This window comes from Scardinius erythrophthalmus (assembly GCF_964197995.2).
Source record: "Scardinius erythrophthalmus genome assembly, chromosome: 20".
NCBI classification, from domain to species: domain Eukaryota; kingdom Metazoa; phylum Chordata; class Actinopteri; order Cypriniformes; family Leuciscidae; genus Scardinius; species Scardinius erythrophthalmus.
Window position 1 is genome coordinate 17,786,965 of NC_138240.1, and position 17,951 is coordinate 17,804,915.

A 17,951-nucleotide genomic window follows, 5' to 3' on the forward strand; every position below is an offset into this window, starting at 1 on the left:
ACTGTAGTTATCTTTGTCTATTGGCCTAATGCATTTTCAGCTCAAACAAACAGTTGTCACACTTTTCACTTCATATATTTATCACGGTAGGTTTATTTTGAATTTCTGCGTGAATAGGCCTTCATGCCTAACTATTATGAAACAAAATATGAACGCAAAAGGTAGAACACAAAACCATTGTTTTGGTCAACAACAAAAAATGTAATTAAATATGAAACACGTGTGACAACATGCCCCAACCTGACTTTTATGAAAAATATCCATGTATCCCCAGAACACATTTCAAACCTTTAAAATAACTAGTTGACTGTTGTTTGAATGTATTTCAGGAGCTACAAAATATGATACAGAAGTTTAGTCTGAAGTAGGCCTACAGATTTCACAAAATTATTGTGATTGAAGAGTTTTTTTTTTTAATTAGATGTTTGAAACGCATTGCTATAGAAAACATAACTGGACTTTTGCCTCAAACATTTAGGCCTGAGAAACCAACTAGCCCCGCTCGATCTCCCTAATCTGTGGCATTGGAAACTTTGGTCAGTTTATTATTTCTCTCTCATTCCTTTCTATCTTCGTGTTTAATGTTATTACATTTTATGAATGTTCTGACATTTCTGCATTTGATCCAGTGTGCGTCAGTCAGGTGAGAACTGCTGTCCATCTTAGCGCTTCTTGTGGATCCAGTGCGCCACGGACAGTAGAAGCGTCCGATTACACAGCAGCACACTGTCACTATTCGCTCCCCCACACATCATGGGCTATTTTTGGCCAATGCGTTAGCTCATTATATAGAGTTTTCTTCAACCCTCCCTGCCTTTTGGCAAACAAACGTGCGCGTGACAGTTCGGGAGAAGAGTGTCGGTGAGCGGAAGACCTTATCTTGGAATCTTTCTTTACCCTTTCACCCATTTATTCTGTGTTTTTTGCCACTATACCACGGTTTGTCCCGGTGCGATGAGAAGACAGCTGCTGTACACTAGTTTTCCAAAGAAGCGTCACGGGACGCGTCTCAAATAATCCACTGCGACTGAAGCGCACTGCTCGCTGCCTCCGTGAACTTCTTCTGTTGCTTTTGACGATATTTAGAACATTGTTTCACGCCTCATTACATTTTTACGGTCCTCAAAGCGTTGCAGAAGATCATGGAGACTAACCCTATACCCATTTTGACTATCCAAACGACCCCCTTCGACGACCAGAGACCAGGGACAAATGGACTGCGAAAGAAGACAGCTGTTTTCGAAAGTAAAAAGAACTATCTTCAAAATTACATCCAAAGTGTGCTGTCCTCCATCGACTTGAGGGACCGTCAGGGATGCACTATGGTGGTGGGCAGCGACGGAAGATACTTCAGCCGGGCTGCAACTGAAGTCATCGTCCAAATGGCAGCTGCCAACGGGGTAAGGTGATGGTGTCTATACTTTTTCAAAGTCAAATAAAAATCTCACGTCTGTTTTCTGTTTTTTAAATTATATTTATTTATTGTCTATGATAGATTTTTAAGTCTAAAAATGCATAATTTATTTATTTTTCCCACTAAACTTGATAGATATTGTAGTAGGCCTATAATTAAAAGTGCATTTATTCATTTAAAAATATAATTAGATTAGTCTATGTAATAAAAATGCAGTGTTTATTTATGTATTATGTTTTCTGATCTATATCATCAAAAGGTTACATCAGTTAAAGTTTATTTATTTATTTGTTTATTTATTTATAAATGTTATAGATGTCCTAGTCTATATAATAAAAATGCAATGCATTGTTTTATTTATTATTTATTGTCTGACTTATATCGACTTACCATCAAAAAATAACATCAGTTAGATTAATATTTATCTATTTATTGATATATTATAGATTCTATAATAATAATGTTTTTCTGAACTATATTATCAAAGAGGTAACATCAGTTAGATTAAAGCCAATTTATTTATTTATTGATAAATATACATTTTCTAGTCTATATAATAAAATGCGTTGTTTGTTTGTTTGTTTATTTATTTATTTCCTAATAAACTTTATAGATTTTGTAGTCTATCTAATTAAAAATATATATATATTAAATAGGTTTTCTGATCTATATCATCAAAAAGGTATCAGTTAGATTAATGAAAGCCCATGTATTTATTTATTTATTTATTTATAAATGAATTTACTTATTTATTTACCAATTGGTCATCATTATTATCTTTGTTGTTATATTTGATTATGATCATTTCAAGTGTCTTGTTGCAAGCGTTCAATTTGTTGCATGTCTGTTGGACATGTTAGTTTTATGATTCAGTATAACATGACATGGAGTTAAACTTTTGGTATCCCAAACTGAGATGCACGTTTTGTTGGAAAACCCTGAAAAGCAACAAACTGAGTATGAAAGAAAGTTTTAGAGTTAAATCTCTTTCCTGGCCTGGCCAAATGTATCCTGTCTTTATCTGTTATGCCATCCCTCCCCTGCACACTCTTCCTGGAGAGCCGCTGTTTCCCTTGTTTTGACCTCATGTTCATGTCAACTACAGGGAAACCCAGAACATATGGCCACGAGCCAAGATGCTTCATCAACTTTGTTCATCAACCTTTATGGCATATTTTATTGTGCTTCTAATGAAGATGTAAAGTTTAGTTCAGTCAGAGCATAAAGCCTGAAGTCACTGTTTTGATGCTCTAAATACTGTTATTCCATTTAAATTATACAATACAGCCATAAATCCTCCCTCCTTTAGCCTCTTTCTTTGTATCAGTGACATTCTTCCATACAAACTTGGTAGCTCTCAGAGACATGATATACACTCTGTATCCAGAAGCAGCACCTTATATGGATAAGCTGTTCAAAGAGTGCTGGGAATACAGTTCACACTCACTGAGCTTCAACTAAGAGATGCATGCAAAAGCAACGGGATAAGCAAAGCATCAGTGAGGTATTTAATTAGCATATTACCAAAAAAAAAAGACTAGAGTCAGTGCACTTGCTCATCATTATAAATACTGGAGTGAGAGATGCCAAATACCTCACTATTAATAGAAAGTGGCTGATCTTGTAAAGCTTAATGAGTCACAAAGTTGCTGAGATGTCTGGGCTGCTGTCTTGTGAGCTAGAAAGACTGAAACAAGCAGTATCTGTCAATATTTAGAGCGATTGACAACTGAGGTTGCAATTTATGGAAGCTAGGATTGTATGTCAGGTCTACTTTGAATGATTAGGTATTGTTAGCCTGTATTGCAAGTAAAGAAGCCTGTACACGTCTGTTTAGTTTTGTCACTGAGTCAGCTCGTCAATCCCACAGGAATGAGCTACCAGACAGATGTAGTTGTTGACCTGGTATGCAGTAGTAGCCATGACTGGCGCCTCGGAAGGGTGCAGATTTAAAGCCCACCACATAATGTTATGATGACCCCTGGTGAAGGTCTGGAATTAAGCAAAGAGGCTATTCAGGATCGAAAGTGCACGTTTACATTTGTCATTTCAAAAACGAATGGCTTTCGTTCTTTTGTGAAACACAAAAGAAGTTATTTTGAAAACTGTTTTTGTTCTTACAATTAAAGTCATTGGAGTCCAAAGCAACATTGGACTTTCAATGTATGAAAAAAAGTTTTACATTTACTCATATTCATATCATCTTTCCTCAATTAACCTAAAATAACATTTACTTTTTTTGTCATATACGTTGTTTTTATAATCTACAGGGGGAAAATGCAAAAAATGTACTTTTAGATGTACAACAGCTTGTTATAAGGGTATATATATTACCACTCCAAGCTACTAATATGCACATTTTAGGGCCAGTATCAAAAATATAAATACTCACTTTCTTCTGTAAACCCAAAAGTAAAAAAAATAAATAAAAAAATGTTTATTGTTTTTTCCTACAGTGAGAGTCCAAACCAACATTGGACTCCATTGACTTTCAATGCATGGAAAAAATCTTTACACCACTGAAACCAAAACTTCAATTTCAGATAGGACGTCTAGTCATTGGACACAACGGGATCCTGTCCACCCCAGCAGTCTCCTGCATCATCAGGAAGATAAAAGCCAGCGGTGGGATCATTCTCACTGCAAGCCACAGTCCAGGAGGCCCAGGAGGAGACTTTGGGGTCAAATTCAGTGTCGCTAATGGAGGTGAGAACATTACAAAGCATATTGAAACACCCTGCATATGATAATACTTTCAATATATTTTAATATCATCCTAAGGGAATCGCTGTGCCAATAATGTCATGACGTCAGCTTAACGTTACCTTTTCCCAAGCTGTCATGAACAACTATTTACAGAAAACACAGTAAAATATCTTCTATGGACATGTATTGTAATATCTATGGACCTAAATTTACCTAAAATATATAGCTTACCTTAAATTTATTTTTGTTTTTACTTACACCATTGTTATAATGAGATTATTATTATTATTTGTATCATGCATATTACTGACTAGTGCATATTACTGTTCAAAAGTTGGGGTCTATAAGATTTTTTTATGTTTTTGCAAGAAGTCTCTTATGCTCACCAAGGCTGCATTTAATCAAAAATACAGTAAAAAGTGTAATATTGTCAAATATTATTAGAAATTGTTTTATATTTGAATATAGTTTAAATGTAATTTATTCCTGTAATGGCAAAGTTGAATTTTCAGCATCATTACTCCAGTCTTCAGTGTCACATGATTCTCTAGAAATCATTCTAATATGCTGATTTGGTGCTCAAGAAACATGTTTTATTATTATCAATGTTGAAAACAGTTGTGCTGCTTAATATTTTTGTGGGAAATGATTTTTTAGAGGATTATTTGATTAATCGAAAGCTCAAAAGAGCACCATTTATTTGAAATGCAATGTTTTTATAACAATGTGATGGTCAATCTGTATTTTTTCTTCTTTTTTTTTTTGTCTTTACAAAAACTTACTGACCACTAAACCTTTGAATGTTAGCGTATGTTAGCAGCATTATATTCACTGAGAAGTGTCAATCTCCATCTCTCTGTGAAAGATAGATAGATAGATAGATAGATAGATAGATAGATAGATAGATAGATAGATAGATAGATAGATAGATAGATAGATAGATAGATAGATAGATAGATAGATAGATAGATAGATAGATAGATTCTCATTCAACTTGTTGTTGTTATTTTTTACTATCTGAGATGTTTTGTTGAAATCTGCCACTGTTTCTTGTTCCCAGGGCCTTCTCCAGACACAGTGATGGAGAGGATCCATCAGGTCAGTCGCACACTAGAGGAGTACGCCATCTGCCCTGACCTCCACATCGACCTGTCCCGCCTTGGCCGTCAAGACTTTGACTTGGAGAACAAGTTCAAGCCCTTCAGAGGTGAGCGGTATAAACTTACTCTGGTGTTTTCATTTACTTTTATCACAAACTTCAGGTTTACACTGATGTACTGAACATAAACATGTCCTTTCTCTGTTTTCCAGTTGAGATTGTGGATTCAGTCGAGATCTATCTAAACATGCTGCGGGGAATTTTTGACTTTGGTGCCATCAAGAGCTTTCTGACGGGTCCAAACCAGCTGAAAATACGAATAGATGCAATGAATGGAGGTAAACTCTTGTGGACAGTTGCAAATACCTATATGCAGATTTACATCTGTATGTACTGTAGAGTCAATCTTCATGTTGTCTTTTTCAGTTATGGGACCATATGTCCGAAAAATCCTATGTGATGAGCTCGGGGCTCCAGCCAATTCTGCTGTTAACTGTGTCCCTCTGGAGGACTTCGGAGGCCAACACCCAAACCCTAACCCTGCTTTCGCTGCATCTCTGGTGGACTCTATGAAGGGGGGAGAGTTTGGCTTTGGGGCTGCTTTTGATGCAGATGGGGTGCTTATCTCTTATCATCTGACAATCATTTACAAATCACTTACACATCACTTACACAAACAGAAAAAATATGCAAAAACTTCATAAGAATAATAATCAAGAAAAGAGCAAAAGAATCAAGGCTGTTATTATTTCCTGCATCTTTGTCAGGGTCTTGTTTTGATTGCAGTTCTTTATTAATATCTATCTGTTTTTTATTTTATTTAACGATAATATTTATCTTTATTTTATCTTCTTTGTTTTCATTCTATTTTTTTTTTTTTGGGGGGGGGGGGTTGTGCTATCTTTATTTCTAAATATTGCAAACAAATGAGAAACAGGAAATGCTGTTCATACTATTGAGAAAAATGCTTATACACTACTGTTCAAAAGATTGGGGTTGGTAAGAATTATTTAATGTTTTTGAAAGAAGTCTCTTATGATCACCAAGGCTGCATTTATTTATTTGGTGCTCAGTAAACATTTAAAATTATTATCAATGTTGAAAAAAGGTGTAATGTTAATATTTTTGTCGAAACTAGTGCTGTCAAATCAATTAATCGCAATTAAATCACAATAAAAAAGTTTTTGTTTACATAATATATGTATATATATATATATATATATATATATATATATATATATATATATATATATAATATATATATATATATATATGTGTGTGTGTGTGTGTGTGTATACACACACATTTGTTTAAAATACTATGTAAAACAAAAACTTTTATGTTAGATGCGATTAATCGCGATTAATCGAATTGGCAGCACTAGTCGAAACCATGATATTTTTTCTCATTATTCTTTGATAAATAGAAAGTTCAAATGAACAGCATTTATTTGAAATATATATATTTTTATTAACAATGTAAAAGTCTTTACTGTGAATTTTGATCATTTTAATGCACCCTTGCTCAATTTCTTTTAAACAAATCTTACTGTCCCCAAACTTATAAATGCTAGTGTATGTATTCTTCATCATTTTCAAATGATAAAAAGCTGGTTATTTAATACATTAGATCAGTGAACAAGAAATTTATATCAAGTATACATTTTAGGTAAAAAAATAAGATGATGCTTGTTCATTCAAATTGGGACAGAGCTAACTGTTGTATAATGTTGGCTATGTTTGTCTTATGTACAGGATCGGTACATGATTATGGGTCAAGATGGGTTCTTTGTGAGCCCGTCAGATTCACTGGCAGTGATGGCAGCAAACCTCTCCTGCATCCCTTACTTCAGTCAGAGAGGAATCAGAGGTTTTGCCCGCAGTATGCCAACCAGCATGGCCATCGACAGGTAAGAAAACCTTGCTAATTTACAGATTGTAAAAAATAAACCTGTTTTTATCAAAAAGCACATTCACTGAAATGTAGGTGTTAAATGTTGCTGATAGGACTCGGACCGTAACATCCCAGACAGCAACATAGTGTCGGCCCAGATCCGGCCCACATCTGGTACACTTGGATTCCACACGGCCCAGATGTGGGCCGGATCTGGAGAGACACTATGTTGATGTCTGGGATGCTCTTACATGATACCGCTGAAATACCATTCACAGACATGCTGCAGACTATTGAAATTTTACAAGTTGTCAGCAAAAGTTGCTCAAACCACTCTGTCTGATAGGAATGTACTACTAAACCTTGACTGTTATGCAGAATCTTGAATATTAATTATGCACTTAAATATAAATTACAAACCGATTTGCTTGCACTTGTATTCGGTGAAACAAAGAAACTGGGTGGTTCTACTTAGTTTTAAAATAATTTCCACACGGCTTGCTTCCATTTCTTTTCTTGACTTTCACATTTGTTTGTCAAATTAAGAGACAGTGACATTATCCCTTAATATACTGCAGGAGTTCAGAGCTGTTTAAAGAAAAGCCAGTCAACTCTCAAAATAATTGATAAGCTGATGACCAGGGAGGAAATAATCCATCAGGATCTTTCCACTATCTCGGTTACTCTTCTTGTGCAAGACACTAAATGGTAAAAGCATTAGTGATGGGGCCAGAGGTTACACTGTGGAGACTCACTCCCTAAGAATAACAGTGTTAGCTCAACCCTGCGCGAGCTCCTGCAGACTAAAAATAATCATGCTAAAGACCCGTCTGCTTTGAGACAGGATCTTGTGTTATGAGAAATTAATAGCAATTTCATGCATTTAAACGATATTGTTTAAATGTAAAGGCTTTTAATCAAATTTTCTTATCCTATTCCTATATTTGTAGCTTATTTTGTGACTCTGTGGTGCTACAATACATTTCCCAGTCTGATACAGCGACAGCTCCATCAATTGTGTCAGTTGGGGGCGGAGTTACCTGTTTTGCTGACCAATGGGGAACAGGGAGTGTTCAGAAAACCTGCCTGAATACAATTCTTCATTTTTTCAGTTCTGTTTGACATTTAACATACACACTTCCAAATTTTTCAAATTTGTTTTAAAAATAACATAAAACTGACAAACCTAAACCGTCTTTACTGGTCCACTTCTCTTCTATGAATAAAGTTTGCAACTTTCGGCAATGACATGAACCTGATTAAAAAGAAATGGCCTTATTAAATGGACAATTCTGTCATCGTTTACTCACCCTCATGTCGTTCCAGACTTTCTTTCTTCTTTGAAAGTCAAAATATATATTCTGAGAAATGTCTCAGCGTTTTTTTTTTTTTTTCCTTGTCCATACAATGGTAACCTATTACCAACATTCTTCAAAATAGATTCTGTTGTGTTTCAGAAAAACAGATTTTAATTTCTGGGTGAACTATCCCTGTAATGCTGGCAGTCAAATAGGAAGTGACGTTATTTAGTGCTACCCAATCAGTCATTAAAAACAGCCAGAAAGTGCTTGCTTATTGTGTCATAACACTAGAATTAAGTGAGATTTCCTCCCATCAGTATTGTGTTTGTTCTGTGACTCATTATTCACTTCCTGGAGGCTTTGCAAGGTTGATTCAATGTCAGTAACACACTGTCAATGAGACTTTAACTACTGGTGTGGCTAAGATAAAGAAAGAGAAGTTGAGTCTACATTTGGCCTGAGTTTGTACCTTGTTATAAAGTATAGCCATAGCTAAGCAGAGTGTTATATTTTCCATTCTGTAAGTAAGAATGGGTGCTCCCAGCCTAGAGACAGTTCTAAATTGTTTCCTTTCTCATTCTCTCTTACATTGAAGTCACCTTCCAAATTTGAGCTGTTGCCTTACAGGCTAAAGGTGCGGTCACTTCATGTTACATTCACTTCCATTTGACCGCATGTGAGCGTGGCACCATGGAAACGGCAGGATATATTTTTTGTTTTTTGCTGCATACTAAAGTTCAAGTTTGGTGCACCCGGTCCCAGATAAGTGGTGGATGATGGATGGATGGATGGATGGATGGATGGATGGATGGATGGATGGATGATCTGCAAATTTGTATGGCAAAAAAATATTCTGACCAATAATGGAGTAGTCTCTGACTTTTTGGCTCAATAAAAAGAATACATATACTTTAAAGCTGAGTTTTCGTCTTTATGCCGACATCTAATTTTATGGATGTAGCATCACGGCAAAAACTAATGTTTTCAGCTGCGATGTCATTGTAGAAATGTGACATGTACTTGATGAAAATCGTTTGAAAATTACAAACCAATCAGTAATATTTTTGCCATGTATGCCATCACCATATCATTCTACAGCAACAGTATACAAATGATTATAAATAATAAATATATAAATTATACTTGTAAACTGAATGTAAATATCAAATTAAATAAATAAAATGCATATATGTGACCCTGGATCACAAAACCAGTCACAAGTCGCACGTGTATATTTGTGGCCAACAATACATTGTATGGGTCAAAATTATCGATTTTTCTTATATGCCAAAAATCATTAGGATATTAAGTAAAGACCATGTTCCATGAAGATATTTTGTAAATTTCCTACCATATATATATATATATATATATATATATATATATATACACTCACCTAAAGGATTATTAGGAACACCTGTTCAATTTCTCATTAATGCAATTATCTAATCAACCAATCACATGGCAGTTGCTTCAATGCATTTAGGGCTGTGGTCCTGGTCAAGACAATCTCCTGAACTCCAAACTGAATGTCAGAATGGGAAAGAAAGGTGATTTAATCAATTTTGAGATTGGCATGGTTGTTGGTGCCAGACAGGCCGGTCTAAGTATTTCACAATCTGCTCAGTTACTGGGATTTTCACGCACAACCATTTCCAGGGTTTACAAAGAATGGTGTGAAAAGGGAAAAACATCCAGTATGCGGCAGTCCTGTGGGCGAAAATGCCTTGTTGATGCTAGAGGTCAGAGGAGAATGGGCCGACTGATTCAAGCTGATAGAAGAGCAACTTTGACTGAAATAACCACTCGTTACAACCGAGGTATGCAGCAAAGCATTTGCGAAGCCACAACACGCAAAACCTTGAGGCGAATGGGCTACAACAGCAGAAGACCCCACCGGGTACCACTCATCTCCACTACAAATAGGAAAAAGAGGCTACAATTTGCACGAGCTCACCAAAATTGGACAGTTGAAGACTGGAAAAATGTTGCCTGGTCTAATGAGTCTCGATTTCTGTTGAGACATTCAGATGGTAGAGTCAGAATTTGGCGTAAACAGAATGAGAACATGGATCCATCATGCCTTGTTACCACTGTGCAGGCTGGTGGTGGTGGTGTAATGGTGTGGGGGATGTTTTCTTGGCACACTTTAGGCCCCTTAGTGCCAATTGGGCATCGTTGAAATGCCACGGCCTACCTGAGCATTGTTTCTGACCATGTCCATCCCTTTATGACCACCATGTACCCATCCTCTGATGGCTACTTCCAGCAGGATAATGCACCATGTCACAAAGCTCGAATCGTTTCAAATTGGTTTCTTGAACATGACAATGAGTTCACTGTACTAAAATGGCCCCCACAGTCACCAGATCTCAACCCAATAGAGCATCTTTGGGATGTGGTGGAACGGGAGCTTCGTGCCCTGGATGTGCATCCCACAAATCTCCATCAACTGCAAGATGCTATCCTATCAATATGGGCCAACATTTCTAAAGAATGCTTTCAGCACCTTGTTGAATCAATGCCACGTAGAATTAAGGCAGTTCTGAAGGCGAAAGGGGGTCAAACACAGTATTAGTATGGTGTTCCTAATAATCCTTTAGGTGAGTGTATATAAAAACATATTTTTGTGAGTGAATGCTGCACAATCGCGAACATAAATGGACAACTTTAAAGGCGATTTTCGCAATGTTTCTTTTTTTTTGCACCCTCAGATTCCAGATTTTCCAAATATTGTCATATCCTAACAAACCATACATCAATGGAAAGCTTCTTTATTCAGCTTTCAGATGATATATAAATCCCAATTTAAAAAAAAATGACCCATGTGACTGGTTTTGTGGTCCAGGGTCACATATTTTTATTATATTTAATTATAATTAATGCATTTTAATTATTTTATTTTTATGTTGGAGCCAGTAAAAATGTTGGAAGGACAACTAGAAATGGCCTGATTGGCAAGCAGCAAAAATTATGCAATGTTCATTTGAGCCCTGTTTTATTAGGCTACTGATTTGACTGGCGTCTTTATCTCTTCATCATTAACAACTGAGATCAACATACTTTTTAAATGTTCACACCATACATTTTAATTCACAACACCACCAGGAAAGAGAGTCAGGTCAGAAAATGAACTGACCTTATTTAGTTAGCTGTTGAAATCAACAATAATCAAGACATTTTTATATTGTGAGTCCTTAAAAGTCAAATTTTGTAGTGCTGGATCTGGTGATAGAGAATAATCTGTCCAACTAATCTGAACAGTTTTTCTGAGGCATGCATGTCCCCTGGGGTGCGAGTCGTTGGAGCAAGGCATCTCTGCTGCTGTAAACCTTTTTAGGCGACAAGTGAGCTCTAGGCTGTGGCTGTGTTTATACCATGGACCTCTCAAGAGTGTGTGTTTGTGAAGTGGCTGTGGAGATAATCTACTGGAGCATGTGTGTGCTGTAGGTCTGGTGTGTGATTGCAGCTCTTTATATGTGCGCATATGACTGTGTTTAAGGATGTAAGGATGGAAAGGAAACATCTGCCGTGTTCCCTATACACGTGGGAAGGGGAAGAGAGAATGTGTGCTATCAATTTGACCATGTACTGAGGATGAACTGCTGAAATATGGGGAAATTAGACATGAGAAAATCCAGTCGAATTGTAACTGCAGTCCAGTGTGTTTGCTGTAACCATATTTTAAACCAATTTAATGATATAAATACATCTGTATATAACATCCTGGGACTTTTCACTGTTTGTATCACTCCGCTTCCCTGCGTTTGCACATTCAGACAAGCTGTAAGTCTGTGCATTAGTGGTGGGGAGGAACAAAATAAGCAACTCTCGTTCAACAACACTGATTTATTCAGGAATGAAATTAGCGACTCTCTTTAAAAGTCGTTGAATTATTCACTGAACCGATTTGTTCAACAACACTGATTCATTCAGGAACAAAACACCAGTCGGGGTAGTAAAGTGACTTGTGAATTGTTTCAGGGGGGTTTCCCTTTTTGGCTCAGTCAATTTTTTTCCAATTCCATTTAGTAATGCTAGTGATGGAAAAATTACATACTTGATATAAAATTAAGAATCTTTGAACTGTAATATGCATAAACAGTTCATGATTTGTATAAGCTTAATCATTAAGCATTCTTTCAGTATTTGTATTTTAACTATTTGGTCATTGTCGTCTGTGTGTACTCACAAGATTAGACTTTACAAGGTGGTAAAGTCCTTAACTATTTGTTTATATTGTAATAAAGCGATTTCAAGCATTATTGGTATTCAAAGTTTTACTTTCAAACATGTTTTAATACACCTTGGAGTAAGGCATGGAAATGGGAATCATTTTAGTACAACTGGGGTTGTTTACCAGCTTAATTAGACTGCCTGTCAACTCATGCTAAAATTATGTTAGTTGATAATTGAGTTTTATTGAGGTTAGGAACAGCTGCCGACTTTAAAACTCAGCTGAGCATGTTATTTTCCCTTTTTTTCATTCTTTTATTGACAGAACTGTTAAAAATCCAGTCACACCCTCATGAACACATATGCATGCAAAATATTTCCGATGCAAAGTTAGAGATAGCGCTGCTTGTGTTGGCCACAAATATGAGAATAAATCATCGAAAACAAGTCAACAGGTCAAAGATTCCAGTTTGCTGTCCGTGTGCCAGGCTTTCCATTCTACTCCATGTCCCTTGAGTCAATAACACTTGTTTTCCCATATTTAGTAATTCCACCCATGAGTAAACAGCTGCATCCTAGCTCTCCTCATTTACATCGGTTCCCTGTCATCTGTCCCTTCATCTGATGGGATCTCAGCAACTCATTACCCATAATGCCAGATTGCAGTGTCTGAAAATAGTTATGACTCTAGCCATTATCCAAGATCAACAAACAGAGAAGGAGACTTGTAACTGCGTTCCTCCTCTTGTTTTCTCAATCTATTTCATTTTCATAGTCATGAATGAATACAGTTCCCAAATACAAAACTTGCTGTCTTAACAATAATGTAGAATGACAATATTTGTTCAAATGTAGGCCTAAATTTTCAGTTTCTGTGACGGCTCGCAGGAGTTTGACAGTATAAGCAAGTTAAACAGGTGTAGACTACACACCGATGATTAAAGTGCTGTTTGCTCCTCCAGGCACATGGCTGAATCTCAAAATAAATGTCAGCCAAAATGTCAGCATGGTTTCGTTCTGCTTTTTGCCTTATAAAGACACTGAATTGAGAAGACGAAATATGCAGTTTGATTAATGAATCAGTCCAAAGAACAGGTACTAAATGTACTACCAGTGAATTTGTAGAAAGCTGAATGGTAATCACTTTGCTTATGAGTATATCAAATGATCATTACATCGACATCCATCTTCTTTCACAGTCTATCATTTACATGTATTATTTTAAAATATATAATACTGTATTATTAGGTTTCCTAAAATATGATCCATGTGGTAATATGACAAAATCTGCCTCTAAAAAATCACATTTTCACTTTTTAGAGTGTAAAGGCCCATTCACACAAACGACGATAACTATAAAGAAAATAGTAGAGTCCAACGTTAATAATAAAGAGGAATAATATCTTTGGAATCACTTTCAGAACAATTATTTTCCAGCTGATGAATGATAGAAACATTGACAGAATCCAAATCAGAATTCATCTTGCTTTAAAGAGCTTGATCAATTAAAGTGGAAGATGACATAGCTTAAAGGCACAATATGTAACTTTTTTGCTTTAAAAATAGCAAAAATCACTAGATCTATGTTATATATATTTTTTTAGTTGTGTACTTACATTATCCCGACTGTTTCCAACAACTTTCAAACCAGGAGAAATTTGTAATTTAATTCGAGAAACGTCCCGTTTCTTTATTTCCGTTTTGTCGCCGCCAATGCCGTCATATCCGTGTTGTCCCTGGTTTCTGCTCGTGCTGCCATGGCAACCAGAGCTATGAACCAGAGCCGTCTGATAGTAACCAAAGCGACTGACGCGGACAACTTTGTAGTTCGCAATGTCTATTTGCACGCTGTTGTTGTTTCGTTCAAACATTATGGACCATGGCAAGCAGACTTTGGATAAAAAAGGAGGACTAAAACGAGAATCAATATCAGCGCGGTGTTTTCGAGATGCCGAGAGCTCCCATAGACAGTATATAAACGAGAGCTCCACGTCCGAGACTTTGACCGCTCCTACATGTACTTTATTAAACAGGTGAGCACATTTACATAAAACTAATCAATGTTTTATAGTTCAACAATGATACAATGTCAGAATATGATCTGTATGTTATTCTAATGTTGATCTAGTTTACTGCTAGTCTCATACAGACAGACTAACACATACATTTCAACACATTCAAATGCAGTTTAGTGTGCTAGTGTAATGTTAGACCAAGTGAAACAGCGCTGCGTTACCTCACAAGTTTAATTTGTCTAATAACCTGACCTGTGAGTAGTAATTCTGTGCGTAGTTCGGTTGAATGAAATGCCCATATTCCTTTTATATCCGCGGGACTCGCGTCGCGTGTGGAGCTGATAGCTGTGTCTTAGCAATCCCGAACTGCTTCATATCACAGTCATGATAAAAACATCGATATATTCAGTCATCCATAAACATTATTAGATCGGTCGGCTTGACGTTGACGACAAGATCCATAATTCTTAGCAAATGTTGCGTCATCAATCTGCGCCTTGGTTATTGTAAATAGGTTAGCGACCCCTAGTGGCGAAAAATGCCATACTGTACGTTTAAATATAAACAGATTGTTATCGTCCACTGGTGTGGGCGCTAATATATTTATCGTAATACTTATCTTTATAGTTGACTTTCTTGGTGTGTACAGGCCTTTACATTGCAGTGCCATATAGCTATAGTAATTGCACAATTTTAAAGATACTTTGATAAAGAAATGATGCTGTTAGCCAATGAGGTCCTTCTTTCAGATTTGATCTCATCCAAATGAACTCTGAGTAGGATTGCAGGAATGCTTCCTGTTTGTTTGCAGGGTTGCCAAGGCTATGAAGGTGGCGCTTTATGAAACTCCCACAGGCTGGAGATTCTTTGGAAACCTGATGGATTCTGGGAGGTGTTCGTTCTGTGGAGAGGAGAGCTTTGGAGCAGGTGGGTGCCATCAGAGTCCGTGCACTTCTCTAAGAGCATATAAAAGCCCTTCTCCGGCTTTTAGAGTTGAAAAGTCATCATGAATGTTTTGTCATTATTTATTAGCCTACTTATGTTGTTCCAAACCCCTATAATGTTATTTTTCTGTCAAACACAAAAGAAAGCATGTGTAAAAAATCATTGTATGTCATTGACATTTTTGGAGGGAGCTTTTTGTTAGGAAATGCTTTCTGACATTTTGACCACATCCAAAATGTAGATCTTTATCAGTGTTCCGCTCTAAAAGGAAGACAGGCTGGTGAATCATCTGAAATAGTGAGAAAATGAGAGTGGTCTCTGCTGGCAAAAGCAAACTACTCCTCTGCTTTTCTCACAAAAGCACACAGGGTGGGGGCACAGACGAAGGAAGTAAAGGAGTGGAAGAAAAAGTAATTTAATGGATTGTAGTGGTTTTAGTTCTCTAGTCCTCTCATGTCACATAACATGTCACACAACGCTTGAACAACCAGATGTGTTCTAAAAGCTAACTAATAGCAACTAACTCCCCCCCCCCCCCCCTTTTCTTATGTAAAGGTGACATTGAAGCATTTGGAAATGTTTTAACATGCATGTATAATTTATATTTGCTTATTTTTTTATTATCCAGATCTTTTTACAAAGCATCTCCAAATGACTTATCTATAGATTCTATTTTTTCCCCTTAACAATGCATTCAGTCTTAAAATATGAAAATTTGCCATAAATGTTTTTTATTTTAAAACTTTTTTTGCTTCTTTTCAAATTGCTTTTATCTATAGATTGTAGTTTTTTCAGAACCATATGTTCAGTATTCAAATATGAAAATTTGTCATAAAAATATTTTAAAACAATAATTATTCAAACAGATAAAAAAATGGTTTTAAATAGTTTTTTTTTTTTTTTTTTTGGGTGCCAAGGAGATAGTGAAGAGCTTAAAATATGAGACATGTGTAAAGAAAAATTAAGGTAAATAAAATTACTGTTGGCCATTTAAAACAAAGGTCCAAAATCACAATTTCCACCACAGAATGTTATCAATAAATTTTTTGGTTCAGAAAAATAGCAATCATTTCAGTGATATACAGTAAGTACTGTATATGCACAAATAGTTCACCCAAAACTTAAGTCATTTACTCGCCCTCATATAATTTTAAACCCCTTGTTTTACTGTTTCACAGTTTTTTTTAAATGTTTTTTTGATTATTATTTAATTACCTCTTTAATTCCACTAGGCCAAAACTGCCTAGAAACTCCCATATGTGAAGGTGAGCCCCTGTCTGGTATTGAATGGTTGTGTTTTGGTTGGCAGCTGAATGTGGAATAAGCAACTGGCGCTGAATAATGTTGCTGGGCAGACAGACGCTTGGCCCTGTGGGCGGCAGGGTCGATCTGTAAAGCCTCTGGGGTTTTACACCGCCACGAAGACCTTGAGTGAGACACGAGGCATTGTCTGTAGGTGTCAAAAGAGCAGCCCGCTCATTATTCACCATGTTCTGACTTTGCTGCGGGATTGTAGTGCTGTCATGGGTCACTTGTCAGTTGAATTTTCACTAAAAACTCTCTACTATGCTAGACATGCATCATTATATGGTGAGGCAGATATCTGGCACAAATTGAGTGTGTTTATGGAATATTGGCATTAAGCAAGTTTCCCTTTTGGCTGTGAACCAGGTCGTTTCTGCGTCAAGCTTATTGTTTTGTGAGCTGAAGGAAAGTTAACAGATAATAGTCGGACAAGCTGATAGATGTTGAAATCTGCTTTTTGAAATGAACTTTATTGTGTTTTATTGTTTTGAAGGGTCAAAACTAATTATACAACAATGTGACATTGGCTTACAAGCGTCTTTGGCTATTGATGTGATATGCGGTAGGCCTGAGCATTTTTTAGTACTTCAGCATTAGTCACACACAGAGAACAGCTGTCGGATACACTTCTTCTGACATTTGATTACATGAAATAAACCAGATCAAATAACAAAAGTCATAGAGAAGATGTCAAGCAGATGAAGAGTTGACCAGGGGGAGTGAGGGCTTGCATTTTGTCATTATAATCTCGATTTAAATAAATCTCAGTGTAACCTCTCCGGTTCTACTCGCACCGTGACAAGCGGGATTCGAACCAGTGTTTGCAGCATGTGAGGCGGGTGCACTAACTGTCACATGTATGTTCTGTTTGGCTTTAGTTCTTGTCCCGGTGTTTTGGTTTGACCTAGGCTGTGTTGGAAATCACCCCCTATGCCCTTAAATAAGTCACTATTTGAGGGGACTGGCATTTGTAGTGGTGTCCGAAACCATAGTGGTTGTTATCAAGTGCACTCACACTCATTCAATCCCACAATGCACTGCCATTAGGAATGTATGAGGTGGGACAGGTTGGGATGTTAGTTGTGAGGAAGAGCTTT

The 17,951-nt window shown here is 36.6% G+C and overlaps 1 protein-coding gene across 1 annotated transcript in view; it reads left to right on the top strand.

Moving 5' to 3' along the window:
• Positions 1–73: 73 nt before the first annotated feature.
• The window catches only part of pgm5 (phosphoglucomutase 5), a 28,695-nt gene continuing 10,817 nt past the window's right edge, over positions 74–17,951 (top strand). The window contains exons 1-7 of the mRNA XM_081349970.1: positions 74–1,400; positions 3,958–4,120; positions 5,181–5,327; positions 5,432–5,557; positions 5,646–5,836; positions 6,974–7,128; positions 15,416–15,531. Coding sequence (XP_081206096.1) covers positions 1,143–1,400; positions 3,958–4,120; positions 5,181–5,327; positions 5,432–5,557; positions 5,646–5,836; positions 6,974–7,128; positions 15,416–15,531 — 1,156 coding nt within the window. The 5' untranslated portion in view covers positions 74–1,142. The remainder of the gene's footprint in view (positions 1,401–3,957; positions 4,121–5,180; positions 5,328–5,431; positions 5,558–5,645; positions 5,837–6,973; positions 7,129–15,415; positions 15,532–17,951) is intronic.